General features: G+C 43.8%; 1 protein-coding gene across 1 annotated transcript in view; it reads left to right on the top strand.

The window, feature by feature from the left end:
- Window positions 1-19,931, top strand: part of ACOXL (acyl-CoA oxidase like) — a 625,524-nt gene that overhangs the window by 27,640 nt on the left and 577,953 nt on the right. Inside the window, 2 exon segments of the mRNA XM_040429469.1 lie at window positions 11,345-11,441; window positions 14,222-14,305. Of these exon segments, the coding sequence (XP_040285403.1) occupies window positions 11,345-11,441; window positions 14,222-14,305 (181 nt within the window).

Genomic DNA, 19,931 nt, shown 5'->3' with positions numbered 1-19,931 from the left:
TCTAGGAGAGATGTAGTAAGGGAGCCCATAAACCTTTCTAATAGCTTTCCACGCCATTATGGTGTCCTTCAGAAGGACGGCTTGCCTAATTGGTATTGGGACATCTCTTAATTTAGAATGCAATAAGGCCTCTAGGTTCTCTCTACCAGCTAATTCCTTCTCAAACGAAATCGCCGAGTAGTATTCCGTGCCCCATACCCAGTCTCTAACATGTCTGAATAGCGCCGCCAGATTGTAGTGACGAATATTTGGAAGTTGCAACCCTCCTTCATACTTCAGCATCGTCAGTTTGGCATAGGCTATACGAGGTCGTTTATTTTTCCACAGGAAGCGATTGAACGCTCTCTGCATCCTCACAACATCCACATGCTTTAGTAGCATCGGTATCATTTGAAGAGGGTAAAGTAGTTTTGGAAAACTTATCATTTTGATTAAGTGGGCTCTACCGCACAAAGACAGGGGCAGGTCCCGCCATTTTTCCAACTCTGTTTCTATTTTCAAGAAGAGAGGGGGATAATTTAGTGTATACAGCGAGTTCGGGGTGCGTCCAATTTTAATGCCTAAATAAGTTATATAGTCTTTCCGCACTTCAACCCCATTTATCCCATGGTTCCCCAAATGTGTTTTTTGTCCTAAAAACAATAACTGGCTCTTGTCCACGTTAATCCTATAGCCCGTTACCTTTCCATATGCACTTAACTCTTTTAGCACCTTTCCTAATTGGAGCTCGGGAGTCCCTAGATACAGCAGGATGTCGTCCGCAAAACAACTAATTTTTAGTTCCTTACTACCTATTTTAATACCCTCAAAAGTGTCAGATTTTATCAACCATCTAGCCAGAGGTTCCATCGCCATGTTAAAGAGCAACGGGGATAAGGGGCACCCTTGTCATGTTCCTTTGCCAAGTATAATAGGTCTGGACAGGAATCCTGGTATGTTAACTCTCGCCTTTGGGTTTTCATAAAGCGCCGTCAAGTAATTTCTAAAGTGTCCCTTAATGTTAAACCTATCCAGAACCATGTCCAGCCATTGCCAACTTACATTATCAAAAGCCTTTTCGGCGTCAATTGCGAGCAATGCTGGACATGGCTCCGATTTTATTCCCCTGTGTGCATTCAGACTGGCTAGGACTTTGCGAATATTTGTAACCGCTGATCTGCCCTTCATAAACCCCACTTGATGTGGACCAATGAGTTCAGGCACACAATTTGCCAGCCTATTGGCCAAGAGTTTTGATAGGATCTTGACATCCTGATTTATTAAGGAAATTGGCCTATACGCACTTGGCTGGGTCAAGTCCCTCCCTGGTTTCGGAAGAACTTTAATATAAGCCATTCTTCCCGTTTCAGGCAGGCTTCCCACTAGCATGATGTTGTTGAACAATCCGGTCAAAGTCGGAACCACTTCTTGGTTCATTGATTTGTAAAATTCTGCAGGGAACCCATCCGGGCCCATTTTTCCCGTTTTTCTTGGCAGTAATCGAAATTATGCTTCGCCGTAACCCAGGCTAATTTATTGGGCTCCGTGGGATTAAGTAAGAATTTGGTATACGTCTCTCGTACCTGTGTCGTGGCTTTATCATACTTATCTCTCGCCTCACGCTTTTTTCCTATCGTGTACGACATTATCCGGCCTCTCAGCACCGCCTTCGCCGCATCCCAGAACAGACCCTGTTCTGTTACATGTTCCGCATTATCCTGTGCATATTCCCACCACCAACCTTTTAGCTTATCTATGAACTCCTTGTCACTTGACAAATGTTGTGGCATTCTCCAAATGATGTCCTGTCCTCTAGGAACCGTGTCAATGAGCTCCATAACCACTGGGGCATGGTCCGAGATTAATAGGTCAGAGATCTCCACCGCTTTTACTTTGGGTAACAACCCCGGAGATGTTAGGAGATAATCAATCCGGGACCATGACCCCTGGGCATGAGAGAAATGGGTGTACTCGCGATCCTCCGGGTGAAGGTATCGCCATGTGTCATGTAGTCCTGTATTTTGCAGTAACGGGCGCAGCGTCTGGGTCCGATGTCTTTTAGTAGCAGTCGCCAGCCCCCCCCGTTTCCTGTCTTCTTGTTCGCTGTGTACCCGGTTAAAGTCCCCCGCTACCAACAATAACTGTGCATCCTCCATAAGAATGTCCTTCTCCAGGACATCATAAAAAGTATTTTGGGAAGTATTGGGGGCATACACATTGTGCATTACCAACCGACCCACTGGAGAATTTATACATAGACGCATCCATCTCCCCATTTTGTCTGTTGTCATAGATGAAACCTCATAACGCAGGCGTTTGTGAAAGAGGACTATGTTTCCCGCCTTTTTGCCTGTTGAAGGCGATCCCAGTACTTGTCCTACCCACAGTTTTCGCATCCTAGCAAAATCTGCCTCTTCTAAGTGGGTCTCCTGCAGAAACGCGACATCAACCCTTAGTTTTTTAAGATGACGCAGTACTGCCATACGTTTAGCAGGGGACCGGAGCCCTTTAACATTCCATGTGGCTACCCTCATAATTGTTTCTCAATTCAAGGATTTCTGCAGGAAAACCCGCACGGAATAAACAGCCCACGTATCTCACATGAAAGCTAACCAGCATCCTCACTACGACATGACTCAAATCAGTATTTGTCCCTATCCCCCCCCCCTCCCCCCCTCCCATAACCCCATAACCAACCCCACAACATAAACATCAATGCTTTTGACTTCACTTCTTTCACGCATCCTACAGTGTAGCTGTTGTCACTACCCCTATCTAACATTTTCATAGACTCACTTTCCTATTATCCCACTCTCCAGCCCATAATATTAAATATAACAGACATCTACAGTCTCAACAAAAAGAACTTTAAGTCCACTGATTTCTCACGTGTCCCATCAGGGATTCCTCATCTCCGGCAAGCCACTCTCCAGGTTGCCCGTCTTCATTCAGGTTCGATCTCCCGCCGATCTGGTCCCTTAGCTCGTGACGTCGATCTGCCTGGACTCTGCCCAGCTCCTCTTCCTCTGGCTGAAGTTGCGGATCTTTGGGAGGAGGACATGACTATGTCCGAATATAGTGGATCAAACTCCAGTGCTTCCCTCGCTTCTCCTGGTGAGTGAAAGGTATCAATTGATCCATCCTGGCGGAAAATCCTCAAGGTGGCAGGATATAATAAAGCAAATTTGATCTTGCTCTTTGCCAGTGAAGAACACACTGGGATGAATTCTTTCCTTCGCTTCGCCACCTCAGCAGAATAGTCACTGAAAAGAAGGATCTTGTTGCCCCGGATCATTAGGGGTTGTTCTTTGCGTCTGAACTTCGCCAATATGGCCTCTTTGGCCGCATAATTCAGGTATTTTACAATTGTAGCTCTGGGCCTTGTGTTATTAGATCTTGATCCTGCTGGCAGTGGCGGTCCCAACCGGTGCGCCCTCTCTACTACACACGCACCTCTCAGACCCAATGCTTGCGGTATTTCTGCTTCACAGATGTCTGCCAACTGATTCGGAGGGATTGACTCTGGCAGGCCAATTATTCGTAAATTGCTCCTCCTAGAGCGGTTCTCCAAGTCGTCAATCTTCTCCTTCAGGAACTGATTACTACGTAAAAGGTCAGTGATGTTGCTTTGGGCTTTTTCCAGCTCTTCTTCAACTAGTACCACTCTTTCCTGTACCTCAGTAATCTGGGTGGTGTGTTGCGATACTTCAGCCTGCAGTTGCTGTAAGGCCGTTGCAACTGTGGCCTCTAGAGAAGCTTTTATATCAGGTGCCAGCAGTTTAGCTACTTCTATAGCCATGGATTTGCACGAGGTTATCAAATCTCCTTTCGGGAGGTGACCACTCTCCCCCTCTTCATCCTCCGAGCCCGACGCCTCGGTGCTTCTCTGTGTCGACTGGGAAGTCGAGCGGGTGAACCTGTGATGCTTTTCAGCCACCGGCGCCATCTTCCCTCTGGCTTTCTGGTCGTCACCTGCCGGGAGTGCCGACTGAACTTCCTTTTGCGAACCGCCTCTGACCACAAACTTTTCCATGGGTGGCCCCCCGTTATTCCCGAGGGTTTTTTGGGGGAAAATCTTTGCCCCGGTGAGCGGCGGGTTCACGAATTTCGGGCTGGGCGAGCGGAACGCTTCTCACTAGCGGCCGATCATGCGCGCGCCGGAACCGGAAGTCGGATTCTTTTTCACTAACTTCCCCATTCTCCTGAACATCAAATCTGCCTTACAGGGGTTTTCCCAAAACAACATTTATTACCTATCCTTCGAATAGGTGATAATTGTTTGGCCTCACCAGAGGACGGTGATAAATTTGAATTTAGGAGGATACCTGCGAAGGCCAGGTGCCTAGGAGAGAATCAGATCTTTATGTACCTGCTCTGACAGCCATGAAGAGGGCTTGGGAGGTCCTTCCTAGGCATCGGCTCACCGGGAAATTTCGCTGTAGTGTCTCTGGCCAGTCCGCCCCTGCACAAGCTGTATGAGTAGAGCACAGAAATCGCAAGCTGGCTTTGAATGCATTAGGCTCTGTTCACATCGGCATTGGAGGCTCAGTTGCAGATTCTGCAGTTTTTTCTGGTAATATGATGGGCACCAGTAGAAATTAGCAAATTGATTTGTCCAAATGGACTTGTTAATCTCAGTTTATAAGCAGCAAGGGGTGGCCCTGCTATTCAAGAGACTCCCCCCTTCCCTCTTATTTGACAGGGCTGGACATCTCGCCTGGAGCTGTCACTCATTGCTCTGAGTAGCGGCACATGCACAGAGGCTCTGCTGCTGCTTCTGAAGCAATGGCTGTGTATGCACCGCTATACTCTGGATACCTGGAAGGGTAGCGGAATCCCCAACAGACTGTGATACACTGCTGAGGTCCGTCAGAGTCCGCTGGTGTCCATCATGTACTGGATATGCCACTGCTGTTGCTCCTATGACTGAGGAGAATAATGGAACTGATTGACACAGATGGGAACAGAGTCTTATATATTTACAGCTGACTGTATGCTTGGGTTCAGTAGCATGATATATGGCATATTCATATGCACTCAGATGATACTTAAAAGAGTTTTCCCATCCCAGACAATGGGGGCTTATCGCTAGGATATGCCCCCATTGTCTGATACATGCGGGTTCCACCTCTGAGACCAGCACCTACACCGAGAACAGAGCCCCAAAAGTTGTGGAGGGCGCACTGTGCATGCGCAGCCGGCTTAGATTAATTTCTATGGAGCCGCTGAAAATAGCCAAGCTCTGGCTCAGCTATTTCTGTCGGCCCCATAGAAATTAATGGGAGCAGTGGCCACTCAAGCGGGGTGCACTCCTATTCAATACTATGGGGAGAGCGCTTGGTGGTGGCCGGACACCACCTTCCCCACTCAGTTCTCTGTGTAGGTGTGGGTCCCAGAGGTGGGACCCGCACTTATCAGACAATGGGGGCATATTCTAGCTATATGCCCCCATTGTCTCAGATGGGAATACCCCTTTATTAAAGGGCTTCTGTCACCCCCAAAACACATATTTTTTTTTTTGGGCTTGTTAAAATCCTTATTTAACTACTATTCCCTATATAGGGATCTTACCTTTGTCTGTGGCTTCTTTTCCTTAAGACGTCATCGGCGCAGGCGCACTGCGGGAGTGCTGAGGAGGCGAGCCTCCTTCTCTCAGAGCGCCTGCGCCGAATGAAGACAGGCGCGGAATTTGAAATGCTGACAGGGCCAGCCGGAGGAGGAGAGCGCTCGCTGGCCCTGTCAATCAACAGGAGGAGGGGGCGGTTTTTTCGGCGGCTACCAGCAAGTAGACGCCCTACTTGCTGGTAGTGAAGTGATTAGCATATTTTAAAAGATTGTTTTATAAGGAAAAGAAGCCACAGACAAAGGTAAGATCCCTATATAGGGAATAGTAGTTAAATAAAGATTTTAACAAGCCCCAAAAAAAATATTATGTGTTTTGGGGGTGACAGAAGCCCTTTAAGTAAATAGAGTAATATAAAACAATGCTTAGTAGGACTTGTACCTTCATGGGTTTTTACAGATGCAGTGGGTCGAATAGGTCATGATGTGTGTAATACTAAGACGTGATGTTCCACCCTTCAAGTATAATAAAATGTATCCGCATGTACTGTAGGAAGTTAATCTACATGTCTTTACCAAGTTGTGGCTTGTCGTGATGTACACACAGGATAAACCAGTTCCTGGGAAGGGATCCTATAGGAGACACTTCCTATATGCATACAGTGCTGTCGGGTAGGTGGTTGCCGTACAGTTTATTAATTCAGGTGCTGATGTCCAAAGAAGAAATATGCATCGGTGACGTACGTTAAACACATCCGTCATCATCTGTGCACTTGTTACCTCTAACTTCTATTATCTGCTACTGAACACCACGTTTGTGAACTACAGTATATTCGGTGTATACGTCAGGAAAGCTTCAGGTGTATACGCCAAATATACCCATGGGCACCAACACCATTCACTCGGCTTATGTCCAAGGGGTTGTTCCCTTGGCATACCTCTGGCCGGTATTCTTTTTCTGCTGCAGTGAATAGTTTAGTAGATGAAGATGAGGGATACAGTAAAAAGAAAATCTACAATGGCAGTCTATTGGTGACATATACTAGTGTGCCTGTACAGTGACATACATGGAAATCCTGACATATAGGGGAAAATGTTCTGCGACAGAAAATCTGTTCCAAAATCTGCTACTTTCTAATACAGAGATTAAAGAGGACCTTTCACTACTGTACAAACTAAAAACTAACTATATCAGTGGGCAGAGCGGCGCCCAGGGGTCCCCCTGCACTTACTAGTATGTCTGGGCGCCGCTCCGTTCGCCCGGTATAGGCTCCGGTGTCTGCGCTCCCTCTGTTGTACTGGACTGATTTTTTGTATGAGGCGTGTCCCTTGCTGCAGCGCTGGCCAATCGCAGCGCACAGCTATAGCCTGGCTATGAGCTGTGCGCTGCGATTGGCCAGCACTGCAGCAAGGGACACGCCTCATACAAAAAATCAGTCCAGTGAGCGCAGACACCGGAGCCTATACCGGGCGAACGGAGCGGCGCCCAGACATACTAGTAAGTGCAGGGGGACCCCTGGGCGCCGCTCTGCCCACTGATCTAGTTAGTTTTTAGTTTGTACAGTTGTGAAAGGTCCTCTTTAAAACACATTTTAAAAGAAGCAGTCAAGGGCAGATCCAGTGACTTAGGGGTACATTCACACAACCATGTGTAATCCTTTCCGTTTTGCGGTCAGCGAATAAAGGAACCTTGTGTCCGCATTTTGCGGACAAATGACTTGCGTTTGTGTTCCGTATGTCTTCCGTTTTTTACGGTCCGCAAAAAATGGAAGAAAAAAAAAAAGATAGAGAGAGAGAGAAAAAAAAAGAATTATTAAGGCCTTCAAAAATACGGAACCGGATCCGCAAAAAACGGATGACATACGGAAACCATTCCGTATGTCATCCGCAATTTGCGGATCCATTGACTTGAATGGGGCTGTAGAGCGATCTGTGTGGACAATAGTAGGACAAGCTTCATATTTTTGCGGACTAGAAATGCGGAAACACGGATGTGGACAACATACTGAACGTTGTACGCACATTTTATTCACCCATAGGAATGAATGGATCCGCATATATTCTGCAAAATGCGGAACGGATGCGGATTAAATTATATGGTCGTGTGAATGTACCCTAAGGCTGTATAAGGCTACTTTCACACTAGCGTTAATATTTTCCGCTATTGAGATCCGTCAAAGGGTCTCAATACTGGAAAAAAAACGCTTCCGTTTTTCCTCCATTCATTGTCAATGGGAACAAAACGTAACTGAACAGAACGGTATGCTCCAAAATGTATTCCGTTCCCATACCAGAGAGCAAACCGCAGCATGACCTTCATTTTTGAGAATTGGAGAAGTGGATTCTGGGAAGTAGGTTTTCTCTGTATTTTTTAAAGGTCTGGGCACTGCTAAATGCTAGTATTAATTAGCAGCTACAAGGCCTAAAGTGTATACATAGATTCTAACAAATCTGCCAGGTATAATAATAAAGAGTGTGCCAGCCGAAAATACATCCCCTAACTCATGTACTGACTATCCCAAAATGTACTTCTCCTCATGGAACCACAATCATTTGTAAAAGTATTGCTGTACGGCACCATCTAGTGGTAGAGATTAGTATTTATACGGAGACATTTCTAGATCATTCAGGCTGATTATGAACACAAAAATTTTGCTAAGCACCAAATCTACCATCACATAACAATATTCACACAAATAACTGCTTGGATATTTCCCAATCTCCCATAGAAGTCAATGAAGAGATCCATGACCACTGCCTGGATGCAGTGGCCGCCAAACCAGGGGGGTCAGAAGACATGGGACCCCCATCTGTCACACTGGTATATCCACTGTTTTGACATAAATGCCCAGGCTGGGAATACCCTTTTAGTTACCTTAAATGCAAAATAAAAGTCTTCCATTCCCCATCCCTTCTTGTTGATGATCAGTCGAAGTGATGTGAAGTCTATTATGGCTGGCCGCTGTGGTCACATGATGTGTCAATGACGAAAGGGGGCGAATTATCTTCTCCACATGCAAGTTCTCAGGCATACAAAGTTTTTAAATGAGACTTGTGCAAAAAGAGGGGGCATTGGTCTCAGAAGATCTATAGACATTTACGCCAGTTTTCTGCTTAATGTAAAAGATTATTAATTTGTCAGAAATGTGGAGCGTCGCTCTGTGTGATCTGTATTGCCTGGGAGTGTTGGTGGTGCTGTGGGGGGAGGGGCATACTGAGCTTTACTATGGGGCCCAATAGTCAGTTTGTTTGGCCCTGACAATCAAGATGGAGAGCATACCTCCCAACTTTTTAAAACAACAAGAGGGGCAATATGTGTGCGCAGCAGCAATTTTTTTCCTACTAGACTATGCCTCTAACTCACACCCAGTCTCCTTAAAACCCCCACATAGTAAGTAGTAATGCCCACATTGTGCCCCTCACAGTTGCTATGCTCACATGTACCCCCTTCACAGTAATTATGCCCATATGTGCTCCTTTCGCAATAGCTATGGCCAGATATACCCCCGTCACAGTAGTTATGCCCAGATGTGCACCCTTCATAGTAGTTATGCCCAGATATGCTCCCCCTTAACAGTAGTTATGCCCAGATATGCGCCCCCTTTACAGTAGCTATTCCCAGATATGTCCTCCCTTCACAGTTGTTGTGCTTAGATGTGCCCCCTTCACAGTTGCTTTGCCTAGATGTGCCCCCTCACAGTAGTTATGCCCAAATATGTGCCCCTTCACAGTAGTTATGTCCAGATATATGCCCTATTCACAGTAGCTATGCCTAGATATGTGCACCCTCACAGTAGTTATGCCCAGATATGTGCCCCTTTCACATTAGTTATGCCCAGGTATGCCCCCCACACAGTAGTTATGCTCGGGTATGTGCCCCTTCACAGTAGTTATGCCCAGGTATGTGCCCCCTCCTCAGTATTTATGCTCAGTAATGTGCCCCCTTCACAGTAGTTATAGCCAGGTATGTGCCTCCTTCACAGTATTTATGCCCAGATACATGCCCCTTCACAGTAGCTATGCCCAGGTATGTGCCCCCTTTACTGCAAGTAAAATAACAAAACAAAAAATAAGTAAATATCACCTAGTTCCTCCGATGATCATTACAGCTCAGCTGCCGGCGCTTCCCAGCAGGCAGGATACTGTCACACATCGTACTGCTGTGTGGGAGGAGCTCCTCCTTCACAGACCAGCAGCGCGGCGTGTGACAGCACATGATGCTGCTTTTGGGGAGCGTTGGCAACTGAGAGGAATGCTGCTTTACCATTATAATCAGTTGAGAGCGGGACATACCTCAGCCCTTCCAGGACTGTGGGACAGCCACTAAAATCCAGGACTGTCCTGCTGGATCCAGGACAGTTGGGAGGTACGTGAGAGGGAGGGGCTAGCAGAAGGAGCAAGGGTGCACAGAGTGGCTTGGACCTGCCCTTGGTGCACCTATTTACATATGGATTAAAAGTAGTTTTTCTCCAGAATGAAGCAATGGATCACTAAGTAAAAGTTCTCATTACGTTTATCTGAGTAAGGCTACTTTCACACTGGCGTTTTGGCTTTCCGTTTGTGAGATCCGTTCAGGGTTCTCACAAGCGGTCCAAAACTGATCAGTTTTGCCCTAATGCATTCTGAGAGGATAAGGATCCGCTCAGAATGCATCAGTTTGCCTCCGTTCCGTCTCCATTCCGCTCTGGAGACGGACACCAAAACGGATCCGTTCTGACACACAATGTAAGTCAATGGGGACGGATCCGTTTTCTATGACACAATCTGGCACAATAGAAAACGGATCCGTCCTCCATTGACTTTCAGTGGTGATCAGGACTGATCCGTCTTGGCTATGTTAAAGATAATACAAACAGATCCGTTCTGAATGGATGCAGACGGCCGTATTATCTGAACGGATCCGTCTGTGCAGATTCATGAAGGATCCGCACCAAACGCGAGTGTGAAAGTAGCCTAAGCCCTTGAAGGCATTGGGCCTAGTTTATAAGTGACTTTTATGGTGACTGGCTCCCTTTAATATTTCAGGAGAATATATCACAAAGAGTATTATTTATTATTTTAGCATATTAGAAAACAATTTCTAAAACCCATAAAAAACCTGTTTACCGGTAATATACATCATACAGGTGAAACTCAAAAAATTAGAATATCGTGCAAAAGTCCATTTATTTCAGTAGTGCAAAGTAAAAGGCATTACATTAATGCAGCTTAAAATTAGAATTTTGTGAAAAGGTTCAATATTCTAGGCTCAAAGTGTGACACTCTAGTCAGCTAATTGATCCATATCCCCTGAGCAAAGGGGGACTCAAAATGGTGACTTTGGGGTTTCATAAGCTATAAGCCATAATCATCCAAATTATAACACATAAAGGCTTGAAATATCTCGCTTTGCATGTAATGAGTCTATCTAATATGTTAGTTTCACCTTTTAAGTTGCATTATTGAAATAAGTGAACTTTGCACGATATTCAAATTTTTCGAGCTTAACCTGTACTCTTCCTAGTAGTGGTATATTTGCATCGTCTTCTGCTGTAGTGGAATATTTTTTACCTTTAGAATCATCTGGAATCCATCCTTTCTGATGCATTTAATGTAAAGCGTAAAAGGTCACTTATTTCAGATTTTGATGAAATGCCAGATTAGTGGAAGCAAATGAAGCACAGTTGTTTTCTTATCTTGGCCCGACAATTGTATCTGTCACTAAAAGAAACCTGATGTAAAATATTCTAATTCTGCATTAAAATGGATGTAAAAATGACTTGCAAAATGTGTTTTAAAACGTCATTTTGTGTGATCTTCACAGATATGATCTCAGTCTGGATGAGATTAGAGACCTGACTATGGACAGAGTGAAATTTACCATGAGCATACCACAAGTTCAGCGTGCATTAGATGAAATGGTAAGAGTTTAAAGGGAACCTGTCACCTGGATTTTGGGTAGAAAGCTGAGGACATGGGCTGCTAGATGGCCGCTAGCACATCCGCAATACCCAGTCCCCATAGCTCTGTGTGCTTTTATTGTGTCAAAAAAACGATTTTATAGATATGTAAATGAACCTTAGATGAGCCCAGCACCGCCACACATCCTCAGAATCTCCTCCTTGCTCCCCTACGTCACAAAGCTAGAGCGCCGTAATCTCGCGATGCGCGAGCTAGCGCATGCGCAGTTCGGTCCCTGAGGCTGATGCCAGCACAGGGAAGGAACACTATGCCGACACTGCTCATGCGCTAGCTCGCGCATCGCGAGATTACGGCTCTCTTGCTTTGTGACATCGGGGAGCAAGGAGAAGATTCGGAGTATGCGGGGCGGTGCTGGGCTCCTTCACAGTGGGCGAGGCTGGGCTCCGGAAACATTAGTAGCCTCATACACAATAAAAGCACAGAGAGCTATGGGGACTGGGTATTGCGGATGTGCTGGTGGCCATGTCCTCAGCTCTATACCCAAAATCCAGGTGACAGGTTCCCTTTAAAATATTTTTCTCATTTCTTATACTTATTCTTAAGTTCAATTTAGTAATTTATTAGTCACTTCTATTTTCAAGAAAACTGGGTGACCACCAATATGACTTTAGTTATATCTCAGTTAAGGGATGTTATCCAGATTTTCTACACTACCACCTCATTTTTAAAATTGTATTACCAGCCTATATATGATTTTTATCTTTTTTTTTTTCCTGTATGTAATTTTTTTAGGTCACTCCATGTATTCTACTTCCTGTCATGACTCTTTAACTTCCTTCTTAGTTTGGACTTTTAGCACAGCAGACAGCCTAACTTTTTTTTTTTGTCAGACCATTCAGTCCGACCAGAGAGAGAATGGGGGATGAGAGACTCAATTAAAATATAGCACATTAGACATCAATGCTCTTCTGTGGGAATCTTTATCTAAGCCCATTAAGAGAACAGTAGAGCTGTTATACTGTTATCCAAATTCTGCACTTTATTATTTTCCTAACAGATAACATCTTTCACTCACAGCAGCAGTAAACGGACAGTGGTTTACCGGGACAATATTTTAAGGGGTATTCCCATCACATACAATGGGGGCACATCGCAAGGATATGCCCCCATTGTCTGATAGGTGCGGTTCCCACCTCTGGGACCCGCACCTACAAGGAGAACGGAGCGGGGAGAGCTGTGGCTGGAGGACCCCGGGTTTCCTGGGGTTAGTCCACCACCAAGCGTTGCTCAGCACTTCTCCCATACAAGTGAATGGGAGCGCACTGCGCACACGCGGCCCCTGCTCCCATTCATATCTAGCGATATGCCCCCATTGTATGTGATGGCAAAACTCCTTTAATATTTCAGTGGTATAATTCTGCAGAAATTGAAAGGAAAAAAACAAAACAAAAATTCTTTAAAAACTGTTTTCTATAAATATAGGGGGTCATTTAATTTGACTGGCGTTTTTGACGCCGGTCTTAATAACCACTATAGCTGGCGATGGATCCACCAAAGTTATGTAGAGGCCCAGGCCTCTACATAAGTTCGGCACATCCAGCGCTAGTTCTAACTGTAATACAGCTTTCTTGCTAGCTTACATTTAGACCATTTTTTATGCCGAAAACATGTAGAAAATTATGAATGACACGAGCCCGCTTCCCCACCCACTCCATGCCCACTTTTTTACACCCTTTTTATAGGCGTATTTCAGGATAATAAATGACCCCCATAGATTTCACAAAAAATATTCCTTTCTGATGGAAGTGTCCCATTGAATAACTTTAACAAAAGTTATTATAACTGAACAGCTCGATTTATCAAGTTGACAGAATATTTCCTGATATTCTTTTTTCAATTCAGTGTGGATTTATTCTTTAACTGTATATTGGTTGATTTTTAAAGTTAATTAAAGAAATATTTCTGTCATTACATGCCATAATAATTTTAGGAATGATAAAATATTGAAGAATATTTGTGAAGTGGAGAGTTATGACTGTTTCTTACGTAGTACGGTGCCACCTGATGTTCAAAGTGTACAGCTATGTGCACGTCCATCTGCTGAGCTGAGCACTGCTGGTCACACATACTCAGTAGCCAGATTTTAGATAAATGTCTACAGTAAAAAGAGAAAATGTCTATGTACATAACGTTTTGGTTTGATGCATATTACTGATGCTTTTATGTTTTCATTATAGGTAATATACCATACATCATATTATATTAGGCGGTTGCTACTTATGCATTTATTTGATGTACTATTTACCTTTAAGTGTACCTGCAGTTTGAAAAGCCTTTTGATTTGTCTTAGCGACATATCAAAGCTTTTGATCGGCGAGGGTCTGGGTGCTGAGACCCCCGTAATTGTAAGAACTAAGTAGCAAGAAGAGCTCACACAGAGCACTGTCTCTCCTCGTTACAGCAGACGGAATCGACGCTCTATTGAGCCTGTCTCCTGCAGCAAGGAGAAGAGAGACAATGCGCAATCTGATCACTTCTCTCTCCTAGTGATCGGTAGGGGTCTCAGCACTCAGACCCCCACCAATCAAAACTTTTCATATGTTTGCTATGACATTTCGGAAGTTTTTCAAAGACACTTTAAAGGAGCTCCAGAGCCGTAAAATACCCTTTAATCAGCATTGTAAATTAGGTCTAATTTTTACAATATTTTGTATTCAACGTTTATGGCTATAACAGGTGTCACATACTTATGCTGTGTTCTTTTGCTTACTTTTCTTAGATAGATAAAAAGAAGAACTTTGTCAATAAGAGTATGATAATGGGAGAAGTCCTTTGTACAGCTGATATGACAACTGGAGTAAAGGTAAAAGTACGAATAAGTCATAACCTAATATCTGTAATTTCCTTTAATCACTGATGTTGTTACCAAACTGTTATGGCGAAACACATCAGCACTTGTAACTTAGACTTTGTAATGTTATCTACTGATTGACATGTGTGTTATCATTTATTATGAAGCTGTTGAAATATTGGTCATTAAATTGTCTGTTCACCATTTTACACTTAACCCCTTAAGGACCGGGCTCATTTTCACCTTAAGGACCAGGCTCATTTTCACCTTAAGGACCAGGCCATTTTTTGCAAATCTGACCAGTGTCACTTTAAGTGCTCATAACTTTAAAACGCTTTGACTTACCCAGGCCGTTCTGAGATTGTTTTTTCGTCACATATTGTACTTCATGACACTGCTAAAATTGGGTCAAAAAAGTTAATTTTTTTGCATAAAAAAATACAATTTTTACCGTAAATTTTGAAAAATTAGCAAATTTCAAATTTTCAGTTTCTCTACCTCTGTAATACATAGTAATACCCCCAAAAATTGTGATGACTTTACATTCCCCATATGTCTACTTCATGCTTGAATTGTTTTGGGAATGATATTTTATTTTTTGGGGATGTTACAAGGCTTAGAAGTTTAGAAGCAAATTTTGAAATTTTCAGAAATCTTCAAAATCCCACTTTTTATGGACCAGTTCAGGTTTGAAGTCATATTGTGAGGCTTAGATAATAGAAACCTCCCAAAAATGACCCCATTCTAGAAACTACACCCCTCAAGGTATTCAAAACTGTTTTTTCAAACTTTGTTAACCCTTTAGGTGTTCCACAAGAGTTAATGGCAGATGGAGAAACAATTTTGAAATTTATATTTTTTGGAAAATTTTCCAATATAATCAATTTTTTCCAGGAGTAAAACAAGGGTTAACTGCCAAACAACACTCAAAATGGGTTGCCCTGATTCTGTAGTTTGCAAAAACACCCCATATGTGGTCGTAAACTACTGTTTGGCCGAACGGTAGCACATAGAAGGAGGGGAACACCATATGGGTTTTGGAAGGCAGATTTGGCAGGACTGGTTTTGTTTATACCATGTCCCATTTGAAGCCCCCTGTTGCACCCCTAGAATAGAAATTTCAAAAAAGTGACTCCATCTAAGAAAGTACACCCCTCAAGGTATTCAAAACTGGGTTTACAAACTTTGTTAACCCTTTAGGTGTTCCACAAGAGTTAATGGCAGATGGAGAAACAATTTTGAAATTTCTATTTTTTGGAAAATTTTCCAATATAATCAATTTTTTCCAGGAGTAAAACAAGGGTTAACTGCCAAACAACACTCAAAATGGGTTGCCCTGATTCTGTAGTTTGCAAAAACACCCCATATGTGGTCGTAAACTACTGTTTGGCCGAACGGTAGCACATAGAAGGAGGGGAACACCATATGGGTTTTGGAAGGCAGATTTGGTAGGACTGGTTTTGTTTATACCATGTCCCATTTGAAGCCCCCTGTTGCACCCCTAGAATAGAAATTTCAAAAAAGTGACTCCATCTAAGAAAGTACACCCCTCAAGGTATTCAAAACTGGGTTTACAAACTTTGTTAACCCTTTAGGTGTTCCACAAGAGTTAATGGCAGATGGAGAAACAATTTTGAAATTTCTATTTTTTGGAAAATTTTCCAATATAATCAATTTTTTCCAGGAGTAAAACAAGGGTTAACTGCCAAACAACACTCAAAATGGGTTGCCCTGATTCTGTAGTTTGCAAAAACACCCCATATGTGGTCGTAAACTACTGTTTGGCCGAACGGTAGCACATAGAAGGAGGGGAACACCATATGGGTTTTGGAAGGCAGATTTGGCAGGACTGGTTTTGTTTATACCATGTCCCATTTGAAGCCCCCTGTTGCACCCCTAGAATAGAAATTTCAAAAAAGTGACTCCATCTAAGAAAGTACACCCCTCAAGGTATTCAAAACTGGGTTTACAAACTTTGTTAACCCTTTAGGTGTTCCACAAGAGTTAATGGCAGATGGAGAAACAATTTTGAAATTTCTATTTTTTGGAAAATTTTCCAATATAATCAATTTTTTCCAGGAGTAAAACAAGGGTTAACTGCCAAACAACACTCAAAATGGGTTGCCCTGATTCTGTAGTTTGCAAAAACACCCCATATGTGGTCGTAAACTACTGTTTGGCCGAACGGTAGCACATAGAAGGAGGGGAACACCATATGGGTTTTGGAAGGCAGATTTGGCAGGACTGGTTTTGTTTATACCATGTCCCATTTGAAGCCCCCTGTTGCACCCCTAGAATAGAAATTTCAAAAAAGTGACTCCATCTAAGAAAGTACACCCCTCAAGGTATTCAAAACTGGGTTTACAAACTTTGTTAACCCTTTAGGTGTTCCACAAGAGTTAATGGCAGATGGAGAAACAATTTTGAAATTTATATTTTTTGGAAAATTTTCCAATATAATCAATTTTTTCCAGGAGTAAAACAAGGGTTAACTGCCAAACAACACTCAAAATGGGTTGCCCTGATTCTGTAGTTTTCATAAACACCCCATATGTGGTTGTAAACTACTGTTTGGCCGAACGGTAGCACATAGAAGGAGGGGAACACCATATGGGTTTTGGAAGGCAGATTTGGCAGGACTGGTTTTGTTTATACCATGTCCCATTTGAAGCCCCCTGTTGCACCCCTAGAATAGAAATTTCAAAAAAGTGACTCCATCTAAGAAAGTACACCCCTCAAGGTATTCAAAACTGGGTTTACAAACTTTGTTAACCCTTTAGGTGTTCCACAAGAGTTAATGGCAGATGGAGAAACAATTTTGAAATTTCTATTTTTTGGAAAATTTTCCAATATAATCAATTTTTTCCAGGAGTAAAACAAGGGTTAACTGCCAAACAACACTCAAAATGGGTTGCCCTGATTCTGTAGTTTGCAAAAACACCCCATATGTGGTCGTAAACTACTGTTTGGCCGAACGGTAGCACATAGAAGGAGGGGAACACCATATGGGTTTTGGAAGGCAGATTTGGCAGGACTGGTTTTGTTTATACCATGTCCCATTTGAAGCCCCCTGTTGCACCCCTAGAATAGAAATTTCAAAAAAGTGACTCCATCTAAGAAAGTACACCCCTCAAGGTATTCAAAACTGGGTTTACAAACTTTGTTAACCCTTTAGGTGTTCCACAAGAGTTAATGGCAGATGGAGAAACAATTTTGAAATTTCTATTTTTTGGAAAATTTTCCAATATAATCAATTTTTTCCAGGAGTAAAACAAGGGTTAACTGCCAAACAACACTCAAAATGGGTTGCCCTGATTCTGTAGTTTGCAAAAACACCCCATATGTGGTCGTAAACTACTATTTGGCTAAACGGCAGGACATAGAAGAAGGGGAACGTCATTTTTGGAAGGCAGATTTTGCTGGACTGGTTTATTGACACCATGTACCCTTTCAAGCCCCCTGATGCACCCCTAGAGTAGAAACTCCATAAAAGTGACCCCATCTAGGAAACTACGGGATAAGGTGGTTGTTGTTTTGGGACTATTTTTGGGGTAAATTTGATTTTTGGTTGCTCTATATTAGTCTTTTTTGAGGCAATGTAACAAAAAAATGTAATTCTAAAATTGTTTCTACATTCACTATTTGGTTTTGTGGAACACCTAAAGGGTTAACATAGTTTGTAAAGTAACTTTTGAATACCTTGAGGGGTGTAGTTTCTTAGATGGGGTCACTTTTTTGGAGTTTCTAGTCTAGGCTACATCAGGGGGGGCTTCTAATGGGACATGGTGTCAAAAAAAAAACTGTCCATCAAAATCTGCCTTCCAGAAACCATATGGAGTTCCCTTCGTTCTATGCCCTGCCGTGCGGCTATATAGCCATTTACGACCACATATGGGGTGTTTCTGCAAACTACAGAATCGGGGCAATAAATATTTAGTTTTGTTTGGCTGTTAACCCTTGCTTTATTACCGGCAAAATGGATTCAAATTGAAATTTTGCCCAAAAATTGGTGTTTTGGCACAGTTTTTATTTTATATTTTTAACACCGTTCATCCGAGACGTTTGGTCAAAAGTTATTTTTATAGCGACGACTTTTACGCACGCGACGATGCCCAATATGTATGGCTCTCAGACTTTGGAGACACTAAGCAGGCATCCTAAAACTGCGGCCCTCCAGATATTGTAAAACTACAATTCCCACCATGCCCTGCTGATGGCTGTAGGTTGTCTGGGCATGCTGGGAGTTATAGTTTTACAACATCTGGAGGGCCGCAGTTTGAGGATGCCTGCTCTAAAACTAATATTTTTTGGGGAAAGAAAAATTGTTTCCGTGTCTCCAAAGTCTGAGAGCCATAGTGTTTTATGTTCTCTAGTGGACTGTTGAGGATTATAAAAATTTAGTACTCCATGGAAGTGTGATACTCCCTGAAGCAATTGATAATGCAGAGGCCCGGATGATCGGGGCAAGTGTCACATTGAGTAGTGGTGTCCTTCCGTATCCCCCTCTTGTGACACACTCTGCACTTTTTTTGGGTTCGTCCCTTCTTTCCAGTATGGGGGACCACACCTGGAAAGTGTTGGCCAGGGACGATCCGGGCGCCTCCAATTCCCGAGGTACTCCGGCCTGCTCTTTCCCGGTCCGAAAAGATCAGGTCTTTGAGGACTGCCTCATAGAACTGGAGGAATGTCCCTGTGCTGCCAGCGCTTCGGGATAGTACAAAAGAGTTGTACATGGCAACCTGTACCAAGTAGACCGCAACTTTTTTGTACCATGCCCGGGTTTTGCGCATGGCGTTATATGGCGTGAGGACTTGATCAGAGAGATCAACTCCTCCCATATACCGATTGTAGTCGACGATACAATCGGGCTTGAGGACCGTTGCCGCGGTACCTCGCACAGGGACAGGGGTGGTGCCGTTACCGTGGATTGTGGACAGCATAAGGACATCCCTCTTGTCCTTATACCTGACCAGCAACAGGTTTCCACTGGTAAGGGCACGGGTCTCACCCCTGGGGATAGGTACCTGGAGGGGGTAGGCAGGGAGGCCGCGTTGATTTTTCCGCACGGTCCCACAAGCGAACGTGGATCTGGCGGCAAGGGACCTGAACAAGGGAATGCTGGTATAAAAGTTATCCACGTACAAGTGGTAACCATTATCCAGCAGTGGGTACATAAGGTCCCACACGAGTTTCCCGCTAACACCCAGAGTGGGGGGACATTCTGGGGGTTCAATACGGGAATCTCGCCCCTCGTACACACGAAATTTGTAAGTGTACCCTGAGGCACTCTCACAAATTTTGTATAGCTTCACGCCATACCTCGCCCGCTTTGTGGGAATGTATTGGCGGAAACTGAGTCTCCCCTTGAACGCAACGAGAGACTCATCAACCGCGACCTCCCTTCCAGGTACGTAGGCCTGCTGAAATGTGGCCCCAAAGTGATCGATGACCGGCCGTATCTTATACAGCCGGTCATAGGCAGGATCACTTCGGGGGGGACATGCTGCATTATCGGAATAATGCAGACATTTCCGGATGGCCTCAAACCGGTGACGTATCATGACCATACTGTACAGTGGGGTCTGGTATAGGACGTCCCCACTCCAGTATTGCCTGACACTGGGTTTTTGGACTAGAC

The sequence above is a fragment of the Bufo bufo genome, chromosome 4, assembly GCF_905171765.1.
Source record: "Bufo bufo chromosome 4, aBufBuf1.1, whole genome shotgun sequence".
In the NCBI taxonomy this organism is placed as follows: Eukaryota; Metazoa; Chordata; class Amphibia; order Anura; family Bufonidae; genus Bufo; species Bufo bufo.
The sequence above is the reverse complement of the archived record's forward strand: the minus strand, read 5'-3'. Positions and strand labels throughout refer to the sequence as shown.